The sequence below is a fragment of the Fonsecaea multimorphosa genome (assembly GCF_000836435.1).
Source record: "Fonsecaea multimorphosa CBS 102226 unplaced genomic scaffold supercont1.34, whole genome shotgun sequence".
In the NCBI taxonomy this organism is placed as follows: Eukaryota; Fungi; Ascomycota; class Eurotiomycetes; order Chaetothyriales; family Herpotrichiellaceae; genus Fonsecaea; species Fonsecaea multimorphosa.
The window spans coordinates 67,824-84,392 of record NW_015971668.1 but is presented as its reverse complement, the minus strand read 5'-3'; the positions used below and the strand labels follow the sequence as shown (position 1 = coordinate 84,392).

Below are 16,569 nucleotides of genomic sequence, written 5' to 3'. Positions count from 1 at the left end.
GGGCGCCGCTATGCCTTCTGCTGTCCAATATTGCATATATGGCCACTCTCTTCTTGTGTCCGTATATACCTATGAAGAGCATGTGTGCATGTGTAGATGTCCTGTAAGAGCAAGCAAGCGAGCTACTCTGGGCCATGATCAATTCGCCGGTTCGGATGATTTGCCCCTAAGCTGAAGGATCTCATCTGGTCGATTGGCAGAAATTTCTTCGACAGCTGCAGCCAATTCAGCGAGGAGCGCTTCAATCAAGGCGTGATCACTTTCACTTCCGACAACACCAACATGCGTCTGTCCGCTCTGGACGAACGAGACGGCCTTCAGAGGATGAGCCGCGTCGCCGTGCGGGTTCTGAATCTCCACCTTGCAAGTCCCCCCCGCAAAAGGCATTGTGTCATAGTCTTCAAAATCCTGGTGGTGGACAATAGAGTCGAAGAAGTGTGATGACGACGAGGACTCTGGCGACGACCATTGCGTATTACAGCTTTTGGATATCTCCGCAAAACCGAGGAAGTCGTAGGCTGCAGACTCGGCGCCCTGCCTCTGGACGAAGCGCAGGAGGTCCATCGCCGTCCATCCAGCTTCGAATGGGACTCGGACCGGGGTAAACTGGTAGCACGGACCCATGACTTTCTCCACGTCTGGCATGTATAGGTTGCGGCCTGAAGTGATGCTGCCAAAGGTCACATCCCGTTGCTGGAGACGGCGAGCTAGAACGAGTGCCCATGCCCCAGTTAGTAGGCTCGCTATTGTGATCTCGGTGGGATGGCGGGAAGCATCGACCGGTTTGGTTAAGAATATCGATTTTGTGGCGTGCTGAGCGGACACTCCGTCCAAAATCGACAGTTTGGAGCCGTGCAGAAGATTGCGCCAGTAATTCAGCGCCGGTTTCTTGATTTGTTCAATGCCACGTCGTGCCATGTAAGCCGAGAACGGCCTGAAATCGACAACTCTTCCCCCCGTACATAAGGTTTCCAAATCTCGAAGCAGCCTGGGCAAAGAGATGCCATCGTATTGAGCATGGGATAGTCTTATAACGAGGCACACTTTGCCATCCGTACCCTGGACATGGAACACCTTGAGGAAAGGTGATCCTAGGCGCAAATCTGATTCTATGTCCGCCTCGCAGAGCGTGACAACGTACTGTTCAAGGTCTTTTTCAGATTGTTTCATGGTCACGGGAGACTCCAGCTTATCCAGAATAACTTGAAAGAGCGACAACTCGTGCTCGATGAAGACTGTGCGCAGAATGTCGTGAATCGTGACCAGCTCGTTGCAGGTGCGGATCAACTTGTCTAGATTGATGCCCTTTTCAAAGTACAACATGGTGTATTGTATGGACGTTCGCGGGATCTTAATTGTGGCCTTGATGTCGATCGCTTGAGACTCGGTTACTGGCAGTACATCTTGAATAGACCAATGTGGATCAGCCAGCTTCGGTTGCACAACGTCGGACAAGAACGGGCCAACGTCCACTCCGTCCAGTAACGAGAATGGCTTGTAAACCTGCGTCTTCTCCATGGACACCTGCTCCACTTTCAACACTCTAGCCGCGTCGCGAAGCTTCATGTTCTGAAAGATGTCGGCCACCGTCAAAGTATGTCCCTGAGCCCGAAGGCTCGATGCTAATTTCATGGCCAGCACAGAATCCCCTCCAAGGCGGAAGAAGTTGTCGTCCAGGTCAATCTTGTCTGGACTTATTCTAAGTATCTTCTCCCAGGCGGACCGCACAATGTTCTCTTGCGTGGTCAAGTTTGTTTGCGTGGTGGTTTTCTTCCATGCCTCCTTCAAGCTTTCCTGTAGGGTGGCAAGGATGGACCGAGGAATTACAGATGCTAGCTGATTTAACAGGTTATGATCGACCCGTCCCATCTCAGTCGGTATTTTGTCAACCACGATGTACGCAGAGGGAAGCATGTATGGTGGAAGAGAATCTTGGATGAATTTGTCGAGCTTTTTCAGGGCAATAGCAAGGACGGGATGAATCGTAGCATGGATAGTCAGGCGTGTTCCGATTTGCCCGGGTGCGTCGAAAGTTATGTCATGTTTCGCTGGCATGAGCGGAATATGCCCTTCCTGAGAGGGTTGTTGCTCGATGAAAACGACCAATTCAGGCTCGGCTGGCTGCTTTTCTCCGTCCAGTGGCGATTGGAAGACCGCAGCAGCAGCACGGGTTGTTGATGGAAGTTGCCTTGTGACATGAGCTTCGAGGTCTGCCATGTCCATTACATGGCCCTGGATTGTTGGGCGATTCTCTTTTGGACCGATGAAGACTAAGCTGCCGTCGTCTCGTAGTTGGACCAAGTCACCGGTCGATTGCACTGTTCCAGATCGACCAGCACAAGTGGAGCTTCCAGCCAGAAGCCAGATGGGAGAGGAGGTGGTATCACCTGCAAAGAAAGACCCTTCGAGCCAAAGCTCGCCAACACTGCCGATTGGCGACAAGAGGGACGGATTCTGTGGGTTACATACCCAAGGGACCACCGCAGGAGGATATGTTGATCCTTGATTGATACCGGCATTTGCTCGAAGCCTTCGGGATAACTTGTCCAAGGACAACGGAGGAGTTGTGTTCCAACGCCAGATCTGGTCGAGTTCCATTTTGGGCAGACAAGAAATCTCGTTTATTCTCCTGGAAGGATCCTCCATCAACTGCAAGCAGGCCATCTCCACCTGGGTGAGTATTCGTTTCATCTGTGCGACGTCAATGAGGCTGGTGTCAAAGCTCGCGCAGACCCTCAAGCTACCCTTTTGTGTGCCAAACGCCAACATAAGTGGATACGGGTTAAAATGTAGCGCTTCATGGATGATATCAGTCTGCCCAAATCCAAGTTCGGCGCCCACGTATTCTGGTTCTGGTTGGATGACCAGGCCCGCACCGGTTTCGCATGCGTGTTGAGCATCCCGGCTGACCTTTCTTATGTTTTGCATCCCAACATGTTGGTACGGTGTGCGCACAAGTACGGCTTCCTGTACAGTTTGTAGGTAAGACTCCACAGAGCTCGTTCGGTTGATATGTATGCGCAATGGTAAAGTCGCGATCAATGGGCCCTCAATACTTTCGACTTTCGCTAAAGGAATGTCTCGACCTGTGAGCGTCTCGCCGAAGACGATGTCGTCGCTTCCTGTGTACTGTGACATCACGAGCGACCATGCACCGCGGATCAATGTAGCTATTGTGAAAGTCGATCCAAGGTTTGTCTCAAGTGCAAATTGATGTTCAGGCATGCTGTTGGGGGTCGGCAAATAGTCTCTAGAGGGCAGACGCGGGAATTGAGGTCCTACGGCTCCCTCCAATTCCTGTCGCCAAAACTCTTGAGCGCCGACTTCATTCACGTCTCGCACATATCTGACAAAATCCTTCATTTCAGCTTGTGGCTCGCTTTGCTCACCTCGCAGGGCATTGCTGATTTTCTGGAGTATCAGAGGCTCGGACCACCCATCGTAGACGACGTGATGAATGGTCCAGACCATGTATCGTTTGTCATCCCTTGAGCTGTCGACGATGGCATATCGAGCTAGGCTTTGACCAAGTTCCATCTTCTCACTCTGATCATCATCAAGGTATTGCGCTAAATCAGTCGAATATCTCCAGTATATGCTTTCTCTCAACACAACTTGCTGCAAACCAGGGTCTTGGAGTTGCACTAAGCGAGTGCGAAGCATAGGACTTGCAGCGACAACCTCCTCCCAGGCCTTTTTCCAGGTATCAAGGCTGATTTGTGAGGGTATACAAGCGACTCTCTGAGCAATGTACGCTCGTGTTGATTTGATGGAGAAGGTAAAAAGAGATTCTTGTGATGGTGTGCAGGGATAGATATCTTCGATGGTGGCTGGATCTGCACCACACCATTGTGACGCTTCGAGACAGGCACTATCAATATCTTGGGAGATCATCGAAAATGCTGGCGTTTCTATCCGTGTTTGAGTGCTGCAAGTTTGGACAACTTCGGCCATCGCTAAGAGTGTAGGGCAGAGAAAAATATTCGCCACTGTGACAGCGAGACCCTGTGCTCTACACAGAGAGACAAGTTTCATTGCCATTAACGAATCGCCCCCTAGGGCAAAAAAATTGTCATCAGGCCGAATGGTTTCTGGATGAAGTCGCAATGTCTGGCTCCAGGCCAGCCGCACAAGTTGCTCAAGGTCGCTTAGCTGTCGAGGAGCAATACTAGTCGTGCCTTGGTCTAGTTGTCGCAGGTCGAATGTGGCACCGAATTGTCGAAGTCTTTTGCGATCGGTCTTGCCTGATATCATCACAGGAATGTAGTTGACTGGTACATATGCGGTGGGCACCATGTATCGTGGCAGGACTTTGGCCAACTCCGTGTCAGCCGTAAATAGCATTTCCTGTAGATTTTTAGGTGGATGTGCCCACTGTAGATCGGAAGACTCCTGTCCTTTCTTAGACTGGAATGCAACGAACGCCATCAACAAAGGTTGACCTTGAGAGGCTGAAGCCACAATCACCTCTGCAATCACGTTGGTGCCTGGAGGGAGTCTAGCTTTGAGCTGGTACTCGATTTCTCCAAGCTCGACACGTTGTCCACGCAATTTTACCTGCGTATCCTTTCGCCCAATGAAGACAATGCCCCCAGAGCCATCGGGATCATATTTTCCAAGATCTCCGGTCTTGTATAAGCGGCCTCGCCGACCTTCATAGCCATTATGGCCTGCGGTGAGCCACAATGGGTCACTGATAAAAGCCGCCGCGGTTTTGTCAGGATCATTTAAGTAACCTTGTCCCACAATAGGCCCCTCGACAAGCAATTCGCCCACAGCGCCGACTGGCATAAGCAATTCGTGATCATCGGGGTCAACGATCCATATTGCTGCCCCATTGCCTCTCCCAAGGGAGACATAGTCCCTGCCGGTGGCAGCGCTGCTGTTGATTGTACATCCGATCGTGCATTCGGACGGGCCATAGCCTATGACGATCCTAGTGACTTTGCCCCAGCGCGTCACTTCTCTTGCAGTGGCTGCCTCGCCTCCGAGACCCAGGGCACTGAGCGATGCCACAACATCCGGGTCCAATATGCGGGCCACCGAAGGTGTCAGGCCAGCATAGGTGACTTGCATTCTCCGCATTGCTCCACTCAAGTCGTTCATGCGATCTTCGTCAGAGGGAATGCAGAGACATCCGCCCTTCGAAAGGGTGCAGAACATGCTGTCGATGCTGACATCAAAAGCATACGATGCAAAATCAAGAACCCTAGAGTGCTCCGTATAGCCGACTGCGTCCGCCCGAGGAATGGCACTGCTTGTATAGGTTTGGTGAGAAATCAAGACTCCCTTTGGGACACCCGTGCTTCCAGAAGTGAAAATTATGTACATCAGAGCAGATGGGGGGACGACTGTCAATTCTGGCTTGACTTGCGAGCATGAGACGTGGTTGAATGTGTCCTCCTCCACAATCATCAGGTTCCCATTGGGCAAGATTGCGGCCGAATAGTCATATTGTTTCCTAGACGTAAGCATCGTCTTTGCTCCGACCTGTTTCGCCATGGTTTGTAGGCGAGCAAGCGGAAGGGATGGGTCCATCAGCACGAAAGTCGCCCCTGCTTTCATGACCGCAAGCACGGCGATGGTGGTCCATCTTGACTTCTCAAAGCAGACGGGCAGGACATCATGCAACTCGACACCCATCTCTTTCAGCGAGTAGGCAATGGATGTAGAATATTGATCAACTTCGGCATACGTCAAGTTGCCATCCCAGGATAAGATTGCTAACTTGTCTTTGAAAATCCGGGCTTGCTGAGAGATCACATCGTGCATGCAAAAGCCGTAGGATTGTGGCAATGAGTGATTCCACTTCCATATTTCATCCAGATCAGCTGCGGTCGGCCGAAGGCAACTTTCGATGGGATCGTCCGGATTCGAAATACATATTTTGACGGTATCGACCAGTGCTATGACGTGTCGTGTCATAGTATAGGGCAACATGTTCTCCGTGTGCCATACTGGACGAATTTTAAGACGGCCACCGTCAAATTGGGTCTGGAGGTGCAGTGTACACTTCGCTCGAGAGGTCAGTGATGGGACGTTCGAGTTCATCATTTACTCACTTGACCACTTGCTTCTTCAGGCGTGTGAGACAGGGAACTGGTGCTCACCAGAAGCGAAACGGGGTTGGAGCCGTCAGGTAGCTGGGCCTGGGTACATGCCGTGATGTGGCCAGCAATTCTAGCACCAACTTGCCCAACATTGTCTTGTAACCCTATCTTCAATTCATCCATAATCAGGCGCCTTTTCACAGGCTCGTCAGGATCACCATTTCCTTGACCTTTATAAGCCCAATCAAACCAGACCTGGCCTTCATCTTGAGTTCGTAGGAGAACGAGGAGCCATGCAAGGAGCAAGATTTCCTCTCTTAGACCCGTCGGGCTATTTGGTGGATCAGATGCAAGACCGGTGAGTTTGAAAGACCAGAATCCCTCAGGGTCAGCCTCTCCGGTAGACATTATGTCAGTAGAATGGCCATTTGCCTGCGTTCGATCATCTTGCTCGTCGAGTTTTATAGAGCCCATTCTACAGGCAATTCGGGTTTCTCGATTGCCGGCGAGCTCAATACGAGAAGATGAGTTCGACTTGAAGCTGTACGTTATGCAATTGAGATTTAAAAGAGGCACTGAATCATCTCACAGCAAAGGTTCGGTTGGTACCTTGGAGGCCGGTTGTAGGAGTGGCTCCATCCAGGGACCTTGAATAGCCGACCACGACATGGCATTTCTCATGTCTGTGGCCTTGTCCTGATGCCCACATTTTGTCGAAGGCAAAAAGGCACTTCGAGGGGAGAACATGATCCATGCGAGAGTCGGAGGATTTCCTGTCATTTCCATGGCGGGTCTTGTTATGGATGGGGGTTTCGTATTGAAATACAGTCCATTTCAAAACACTGGTATTGCAGCATGGTACTCTTTCCGTACCATTATATACATAGCCGAGACCAAGGAAACAGATGTAGGCGATGTGGGCTATGTGTGGCCGGTGGGCGATGTTTGCTCAAGACTGAGAATGTCATTGGCGTCGCTTGAGAGACTTGGATACGTGGCTCAATGCCGAGCATCTTTGGTGGGTTTTCTGCCAAGGCGAGAGATTATCTAGATAATCTAATCAGATAAAAATTTTCACAATCCATCTTTCTGATTTGGCGACCTCGTCACCTTCGGGAAAACATGGGCACGGCACTGGCACTTGTACCATCAACGCCCGACAACATCTGAGCGTGAGTGGACGCCTCCGTTACCACCATTCTACCCACCACTCTAGTCGTCCAATTTGCTCCGCCGAGTAGCCCGTACGACCATCCCCGTCAACCTTCCCACATCAACTTGCTCTGCTCCTGCTCTTCGTCAACGATCGTCAACCGAATGATCCACCGAACGGAGCTCATAGCCCTCATACCTGCAGGGCTTCCAGAGAAAGAAAAGAACATGGATCGCTTGTGACAAGGTATCAGCGATGTCGGAGCATGAGGAGAATTAACGATGCGTTGGGATGCCCCGGACCCGGCAACGGGGATCTAGTTGCCCGCCCAGGAATACCGTTTCACCAGAACCCTGGACCTGGAACGATTGTTGTAAGAATCCAATGGGATTGACTGGATCGCCAGATTGGGCGGGCAAATGTGACGCTGAGTTACACATGGGCGTCCTGTCTCATCGCCCTACCCTCTGAAGAAACATGTCAAGCTCCAACAACTAGCCCAAAGTCCTCCATCTTTGCCAAGAGCTCGAATCAGAACGGCACGCTTGAAGGAGACCATTTCTGGTCAAAATACAACAACGAATATCCACATATTCGCTTGATCCTCCTCCGGCGACCCGGCGACCCGGAGACGATGGCTACTCTTAGATCGAGTCTTCTGGAACAAGGAGTCGGAAGTGGACATTATATTCTGCGTCCGAGTTTGACGATCTCGAGTCCGCAGAGAGAAGAATCCACCAGCATTAGTGAGCTCCAGCTGTGGGATGAAGGTATCGATTAGTATCGAAGAGCTCGTCTTTCATCCCACTTCGTTTTCTAAACCCCCTTGACTTTACAAACCTGGTCATTTTACGCCCTGTTACGCCCGCCTTTTGTACCCAGGTAGCTCGCCTTTATTATCCCCTGTTACTCAGATCCACCTCGCTGGTCACGTCGCCATCCAACCCCAAAATGGGTCAGTCCTCTCAGTGCGGCATCGGAGTGGAGGGATTTTTCTTCCAGACGCTGAAACAATTCCTACGGCAATGCAAAATGCCAACGTCGTGTACAATGGAAACGGCGAGCTAAGTAGTCCTCGAGGGATACCTCGGGCAGAAAGGGAGTCTTTGCGGGATAAGCACTCGGACACGACGCTCACAAGGCTGCAAGCAGCCTCACAAGCTCTCTGTTAGCATGAACCTCTTACAAAAACTCGTGGGCTACCCTCGCCTACTTTTGGCTGGTAGCCCATCCAAAGCCGACGCAGGCGTGTTGTTGTTGGGTATACTATCCGCGATAGCGTCCGGCATCCCATTCCCGTTGATTGGAATCCTTTTTGGTCAGCTCATTGACGACTTTAACTCGGCAACTTGCGACTCGCCCGACACTTCCAGTGCTCGGTCACAGCACCAAGATGCCGTCAACAACAAAATCCTGCTGATCTTATACTTGGCCATCGCTCAATTCGTCACCATCTACATACACCTCTCGTGCTGGAGTGTGAACGGGGCTCGGCTCGCACAAAGACTACGAGAGAGTTACTTACAGAATCTGCTCCGACAAGAGCCATCGTATTTCGACAATGTGCCTCCCGGAGAGGTCGCCTCTCGACTGAATGGCGACATCCAGGCGATCCGGTCAGGTACATCGGAGAAAGTGGGAATATGTCTCTCAAGTCTTTCGTTTTTCATCACGGCATATGTCGTGGCTTTTATCAAGGACTATAAGCTGGCGGCGATGCTAGTCTCTTTGATACCGGCCTATTTCCTGATGTCATTCGTGGGAAGCCATTACGTCGAAAAATACTCTGGACTGATGTCGGATTATGCTGCTACCGCCGCTTCAATTGCTTCGGAAGCACTTTCCAATGTTGTTGTCGTGCACGCATTCCGCGCAAATACTCGGCTGGAGGATAAATTCGCCAAGGCGCTCAAGGCTTCAGAACATGAAGGCTTAAAGAAGGCGTTGGCGGTTGGTGTACAATCCGGGGTCCTATATTTTATCGCCTACTCTGCCAATGGGTTAGCATTCTGGCAAGCAAGTCAACGGATTGCAGATGCAGTCCGGCATGATGCTAAGACCGCCTCCGTGGGTGTTACGTTCACGGTAGTCTTCATCTTGATTGAAGGTCAGTTGAAATCGAGTTCCATCTCCAACTCTACTAACATGTTGACAGCTACGTTGGTTTTGAGTCAGGTGGCGCCTTTCCTGCACCTTTTTGGATCGGCCATCGCATCGTTTCAAAAGCTGCGTGAGGATATGGATCGCAAGTCGTTGATCGATGGCACATCTACTTCAGGGCTTCGCCTCTCGCGAGCCGAAGGCGGTTTTGAATTCAAGGATGTTTCATTCACTTATGCTTCCAGAACTGAAGTCACAGTTCTGGACCAAGTCAATCTTCGGATTCCTCCCAGGAAACACACTGCCATAGTTGGGTTTTCTGGAAGTGGCAAATCCACCATTGCGGGACTGCTTTCAAGATTTTATGATCCTAATCAGGGTCAAGTCTTGTTCGACGGTCACGATCTTCGGGAGCTGAACCTTCACGACCTCAGAAGCTTTCTTAGCCTCGTGCAGCAAGACCCCTCGCTCCTTGACCGTTCCGTATTGGAGAACATTGCACATGGCTTGATCAATTCAAGCCATCCCGCTCATGCACATTTGAAGACAACACTTCTTGGCTCAGACCTTGCAGATCTCGCCCACAAAGTTAGGGAGGGCCAGGACCTGATGGCAGCAGCAGAGAAGCTGAGTTCAAATGTCGTCGAGATTCTTTCCTTGGTCCGAAAGGCTGCAGAGCTCGCCGACGCAGATGCTTTCATCGCTGCGTTGCAAGACGGGTATGGAACCATGGTGGGATCAAGTGGGCGGCTGATTAGCGGTGGCCAGAAGCAACGGGTTGCTCTTGCTAGGGCCCTTGTTAAAGATCCCGCCGTTCTTATCTTAGATGAAGCCACGGCTTCTTTGGACTCGAGAAGCGAGCAGCGCATCCAGGCGGCCATATCTGGCATTTCCAGTGGCAGGACTATGATTACGATTGCACACCGACTTTCGACTATCACTGGTGCCGACAATATTATAGTCATGCAGAAGGGACGTATCCTTGAAGAGGGAACTCATTCAACACTGATGGCAAAGAATGGCGCATATGCGGATCTCGTGAGACTGCAAACCCTCGGATCCACATCCAGGAAGAACAGCACACCTGACAGCATGAGTCAATCAAATCTTGGTTTTCCAACAAAGGGTGCTACCGAGGAGGGTATATTGTCAATTGACGGTAGTGGGACCATCGAGAAGGCTGGAATCTCGACAAGTCAGGCCGAGGTAAATGAAGTTGCGGAAGATCAGGAAGAGCCCGAGACTCCATCGAAATCGTTGTGGTCTTTGATGCGAGGATTTACACCAGTATTCAGACCGCACCTGCTAATTATCATTGTCTCGCTTGTCGCATCGACCGTTGTTGGCGGATCATTCTCTGCGGAGGCCGTGATCTTTGGAAACACTGTCGGCAGCTTGAGTCCGTGTCAGAGCGAATCCTACATTCGTTCTCGGGGCAGTTTCCTTGGTCTCATGTTTTTCATACTCGCAATCATCGAGTTCTTTGCGAACGTGACGAGTTGGTCGGGGTTCGGCTGGGTCGCTGAGAAAACGGTTTACAGCGTGAGAGTCTTATCCTTTCGATCATTGTTTGGGCAAGATCTTCAATGGCATCAGTCTGAAGGCCGGACTCCCGCCTTGCTGCTCTCTTACATTACGAGAGATGGCAATGCGCTGAGTGGCTTCAGCGGCTCCGTCATTGGGACGCTCTTCTCAATCACCGTCAACCTCATTGCCGCAATTGTTTTGACTCATATAATTGCTTGGAGAATAGCATTGGTCTGCCTTTCTCTGGTACCGCTCCTCCTTGGAGCTGGTCTTATGGAGCTTCGAGTACTTGCGAAATTTGAAGAACGGCACGAAAATGCATATACGAGATCGGTCGACATCGGCGTGGAGGCAATCACTTCCATCAAGACGATTGCGTCCCTTTCCCTTGAAGAAGAGACGCTGAAGACTTACCGACGATCACTGAAAGGACCCCGCAAGGAGACGCTCAAAGTGAGTCTCTACGCAAGTCTCTGGCAGGCAATGACCTATCTACTCGGTAATCTCGTCAATGCCTTAGCTTATTGGTGGGGCGCCAAACAGGTTATAGCGGGCAAGTACACTCAGACGCAGTTCATGATTGTGGTATTCTCCCTCCTGGTCAGTGCACTGCTTTGGAGTCAGATGTTTGCGCTCGCCCCGGAGCTCACCAGTGCGCGGGCTGCGGTGGCAAGGCTCTTGGGTCTCATTGAGATAGGACCCGATAGTATGCAAGGACATCTGAAGAGGACATTATCGCTCGATACATGTTTTGGTGACAAAGACCTGGAGGAAACAGCTGAAGCAAAAGCGACTCTCCCGCCTAGCAACCAGGGTTCGAGCGTCCAACTCCGGGATGTCCACTTCGCATACCCAAGTCGGCCGGAGGTTCAAGTGTTGAAGGGTTTGACAGTCGAAATTCAACCAGGTGCGCTCTGTGCCCTTGTCGGCCCCAGTGGTGCTGGCAAATCGACAATCATTTCGCTCGTCGAAAGACTGTATACCCCTCAATCAGGATCCATCATAGTCGACGGGGTTGACCTGACGAAGACTCGCGACGTCAGCTTTCGTGACACCATTGCGCTGGTACCACAAGAAAGCGTCCTCTTCGAGGGCACCATTGAATTCAACATCGGTCTCGGTGCTCGACCGGGCCATGAAGCTACCATGGACGAGATTCAAGAGGCGTGCAAGCTTGCCAATATCCACAACACCATCGAATGCTTGCCTGACGGCTACCAAACGCTCTGTGGACCAAATGGCAACCAGTTCTCCGGAGGGCAGAAGCAAAGGCTGTCGATCGCTCGAGCACTGGTACGAAAGCCCAAGTTGCTGATCCTGGACGAGCCGACCAGTGCTCTGGATGCAGAGTCGGAAAAGCTTTTGCAAGAGGGGCTCGAGAAGGCCGCGCGAGGCATGACCGTGATTGCCATTGCACACCGACTGTACACGATAAGGAAGGCGGATGTTATTTTCTTGATTGAAGGAGGCCAATGTGTTGATCGCGGAACGCATGAGGAATTGCTTCAGAGGTCGGAGAGTTATAGATTGAACGTTATGCACCAGACCTTGGCTGAGTAGCAGAAGATCATAGCCCTCGGACAGAAAGACCAACAAGATGACTTCTTGGAGCTTCATTTGCAGCACATTTCTGGATCTCTCGTCTACGAAGAGATCTGTTCTACATTTTTCGGAGCCAAATCATGGAAGAGTCTAGACTATGTCACCTTGTCAGGATCGCAGGGAGTAGAAAATGAAAGCAATACTTTTTTTGCACAATTCTCAACGACTATTCTCAGAGATCTCTGCAATCTCAAACCCTCTCCCCACAAGGGCTATAGCTTGGCGTTCCATGCTGCTCGGTCCGCAGATTCCAACGGCTTCTCTCGCCCATCCCAGAAGAGCGGACACAATTGGAACCATTTTTCCCGGCTCGCAATCGAATGCACCGAGCGCTTGTGGCCCAGGTCGACGTACTTGCCAATGACGAGACCTTGGGAGTTCTCGTAGGACAGGATCGTCGCACCGGTGGCTTTAGGCTCGCCCACGGCGTTGGCGGTGCGCGGGTCGTCCAGAAAGACGTAGTGGATGCAGCTAGAATACCACGCGTTGACACGGTGGGAGCCACGGAACGATTCATCGCCCACGAGTGAGTGGCGACCACGGTCATAATCGCCGGCGTCGTAGTGGGCGCCATAGTGATCTTCCTGTGAATGGAGAGAGAACGCGTCAGACATGAATGATGAGACTGAAGGGTGGAACGGAGAACAAAACTCTATTGAGAGACGAGAGGACTTACCTTTGCCCAGTATAGCTCGAAATAAGCGAAGCGGGTGTTGTTGAAGCGCCCGAATAAGCAAAGAACGTGCGGATCAACCCACAGTCTGCGCAGGTATTCGCGATGCTGCTCCAAAGTCCCTGTCTCGTTCCAGCCTGCCGCAACACGCGGGTCGTTCTGCCATGTATTGAAGAGTCTCAAGTGCTCTGGATCTCGCCAGTCGACCACTTCCAGGGAAAAGTGCTCGTCCAGCTCCGGTATGTAGCGGCTGTAGGCGATTGATCCTGGACATGGCTTGGGGCGACGAATCGGATGACGCGTGTAGATGGGCTCCTCGGGGAACTTCACGGTGAAGTGATAATTCTCAGGCGTGATGGGATACTGGGCGAGGGCCTCGCGTGAAGGACCATCCGTGCCGTCTCCCACCACCCAGATTGGACGAGGTCCTACCGGAGAAGCTGCTCCTTGCCAAAACGAGCTTCGAAGGATCAAAAGCTCGTCAGACTGTGCATTCATATCGTCCTTGGGGCGCCATGGCTTGGGATGCTCGATGCCTAAGCCTGTGGAGAGTAGTTCGTGGCGAATGACGCCCTTTCCTGCGCCAGACAGACTAAGTCTGAAGTACTCATATGTAGGATGGGCGAGATATATCGCGTGGACGATATTCCAAATCTGACCAAGCGAAGGTGGACTGCCTCCCGTCCACTCGAATGTTGTGTGAGGACTGCGAAGTGCTCGTGCCCAAGCGCTGTTGTTGGAGAGGGGCGGAGCCTCGTCCTTAGGTTTGGACGACAATTCGTGCCACCAGAGTGACTCGCTATGTACTGGTTTTGGTAATGGTCGGCCTTCCGTGGGCTGGCTCTCCTGTGTTAAGATGAATCTAGTTGGCGTTGTTTCCGCAACAGTGTGCACTCGATATGTAGTCAGAAATGGGTGTGGCAGCTTGACTGGAGGCCACTTGTGTGAAGATGTTGGGTTACGGGCCATTCTGAGACAATGTGACCGTCCGATTTTCCACTGAGAGGATTGTCACAACGAGGTAACAAGTCTGACCCCGACAAATCGTCACTCTTATATGGTCTAGAGAGAAGAACTTCCTAGGAGAGGAAGAATTGAGATGGCAGAGTGGGACGAAGACTCCGAGCAATCGACAAAATGAGCAGCCAGGAATGCTTTCTCCACTCGCCCCGGCCCGGTCTCCCGTTCTTATTCGTAGGCTTCTACTTAACTGCGGGGCATGTGGCGTCCTAACCGAATTTGGCGAGCATTTTGCGATCTGCAGAATGCTCTCCTCAGACCGAGGACCGGATACCTTGGCAGAAAGCGTTTCGGTGGCTACATTCACACCTTGGGGCCAACATATGAGGTTGACATATACATGAGGTCAAAGGAAGCAACCTCTTTTCTGAGAGAAGGGAACGGGTAAAGCTAATCAACCATACATTTCGGAGAAAGGCGTGAACACAGACGCCAATTCTGCAGCGCAAATGTCTCTCAGATCAAGACCACTGCAGTTCCAGCATTTTTACGTCTCTTTCCCGCATGAAAAAATCGTTCAGGTCACTTTGAACAGACCTGAGAAACTTAACAGTATCAACAAAGCCACGAGCGGCGAAATCCAACAAATATGGGAGCTTTTCGACCAAGATGAAAGTCTATGGGTCGGCATCATCACAGGCGTGGGGAGAGCTTTCTGTACTGGAGCAGACCTGCAAGGTATGCTCAGGGGCCAGGACAGCTCTATATCAAGATCTTTACTTGAGACTACAACTGACCAGAATACAAACCTTCGACAGAATGGAACGAGATGAACAAAATTGGTATGATCAACGACATGTCTGCTCCCGGTCTCGCAGGACTGCCCCGTCGAGCTGGTAAAAAGCCGATCATTGCGGCGGTGAATGGTATATGCATGGGGGGCGGCTTCGAGATGGTGGCCAACTGCGATCTCGTCATAGCTTGCTCCTCGGCGATTTTCTCCCTACCGGAGGTGAAGCGAGGGATCGTCCCTGTGGCGGGCTGTCTACCACGGCTGACACGTACCCTCGGGCTGCAACGTACTACCGATCTCGTTCTTACCGGCAGAAACGTGAGGGCCAAGGAGCTTCATGACTGGGGCCTTGTTAGTCGACTGGTGGAATCTGCTGCTGAGGTTGTTCCCCTGTCAATTCAAGTCGCACAGGACATGTGCAGGAACAGTCCGGATGCATTGATTGTTGGTCGGCTAGGTATTCGGCAGAGCTGGGAAACGGGTAGCGTGGAGGAAGCCGTGTCGACTCTTGCTGATCGATGGTATCCTCGCCTGATGGCCGGACCTAACTTCTCAGAAGGGATTCAGGCATTTGTGGAGAAACGGTCACCAGACTGGATAGATTCGAAGTTATAGGACGATATTGGCGCTGCACGGCCTAAGACAGAAGAATCTAATCACAGCGCGAGTGTCGCTGCTGTGCAGAGTCTCATTCTATTAGGTGGGGAAAAGGTCAATCATGTACGAGGTGCATAGCAAGAACAGGCTCATATCTCCACTCTTACATTCCTTAAGTAGAGAAACTCAACGGGGCCGGCATAATTATCATTACGGAGAATATTACATGTCGTGTTTGATATGTATTGTAAAGTCGACACTTTGAAATACCCGAAATACAACCCCTCGGATCCAGTATCATTCCCATTGTTGGCGTAGCGCACCGAGTGGAGCTCGCCAAAGCTGCGGTGCCTGTCATCCCAACGCACGTTTCCCCTTCATACTCTTCCTGTTCTAATGTCACAGGTTTTGTTAATATACTGTTACCATCGGTGTGGATCTCCTCTTGATCACCAGAGCATCGTGAGCGGTAGTGCTATGAACTTCAATGCATAGTCAGCCCGACAGCTTCGGTTTGCCCAATAAGTGGACACGGTGCAAAAATTGCGCACTGGAAAAGTAACAAGGAATGCACCACCACAGAGGCACCACTTGTAATGCCTGCCATGACTGGTGTGAACCACGGAAAATCTCTTGTCTATCTTATCCATCTTATCTGATTTGATTATTGATTGAAACTGTTGCAGTGGATAACTTTGCCACCTTCACAGAAGACGCCAGAGACTATCTACTCTGTCCAATCCACATGTACCGAATGAGGTAATCTGATTGATCCATTCTCGCATGGCAACATGTGGAAACGCAATTCTCGCTCGGCTGAAACTACTCTGCTTTGCCAGGTTTATCCTGGCTGTCGAAAAGGAAGCCGAGGGTGAAATCCGCGTTGAAGCAAATTCTTTAGCCCAGGTGCATCTTTTCTTGTCCAGCGACGCGAACCGAGATCGGAGGTCCTATGACCCCAATCTCCACGAGGTGCGAACATGACAGCCTGATAAACCACGTGAGTGGTGTGGCTGCTCTACACCTTGTCAACATAACGTTGACGACTGAAGTTCGGGCTCTAGGGCAGAAGGAGTCTGAACATTGGAACTACTGAGAACCAGTTAGCCTGCCG

At 51.3% G+C, this 16,569-nt stretch overlaps 4 protein-coding genes across 4 annotated transcripts; 2 read left to right on the top strand and 2 right to left on the bottom strand.

Annotated features, from left to right (window-relative positions):
• Nucleotides 1-138: 138 nt before the first annotated feature.
• On the bottom strand, nucleotides 139-6,524 carry Z520_10935 (uncharacterized protein; the record flags this gene model as incomplete). Its single annotated transcript, XM_016781426.1, has 2 exons — nucleotides 139-6,012; nucleotides 6,063-6,524. The coding sequence occupies 2 exons, from the start codon at nucleotides 6,522-6,524 to the stop codon at nucleotides 139-141; spliced, it is 6,336 nt and encodes a 2,111-aa protein (XP_016627415.1).
• A 1,852-nt stretch (nucleotides 6,525-8,376) lies between these two features.
• Z520_10934 (uncharacterized protein) lies at nucleotides 8,377-12,390 on the top strand (the record flags this gene model as incomplete). The annotated part of the gene is made up of 2 exons (XM_016781425.1): nucleotides 8,377-9,310; nucleotides 9,359-12,390. 2 exons carry the CDS (start codon nucleotides 8,377-8,379, stop codon nucleotides 12,388-12,390), a joined length of 3,966 nt encoding a protein of 1,321 aa, XP_016627414.1.
• Nucleotides 12,391-12,644: 254 nt separating this feature from the next.
• Nucleotides 12,645-14,074, bottom strand: Z520_10933 (uncharacterized protein; the record flags this gene model as incomplete). The annotated part of the gene is made up of 2 exons (XM_016781424.1): nucleotides 12,645-13,016; nucleotides 13,109-14,074. The coding sequence occupies 2 exons, from the start codon at nucleotides 14,072-14,074 to the stop codon at nucleotides 12,645-12,647; spliced, it is 1,338 nt and encodes a 445-aa protein (XP_016627413.1).
• Nucleotides 14,075-14,574: 500 nt separating this feature from the next.
• Z520_10932 (uncharacterized protein) lies at nucleotides 14,575-15,473 on the top strand (the record flags this gene model as incomplete). Its single annotated transcript, XM_016781423.1, has 2 exons — nucleotides 14,575-14,803; nucleotides 14,866-15,473. The coding sequence occupies 2 exons, from the start codon at nucleotides 14,575-14,577 to the stop codon at nucleotides 15,471-15,473; spliced, it is 837 nt and encodes a 278-aa protein (XP_016627412.1).
• Nucleotides 15,474-16,569: the final 1,096 nt, after the last annotated feature.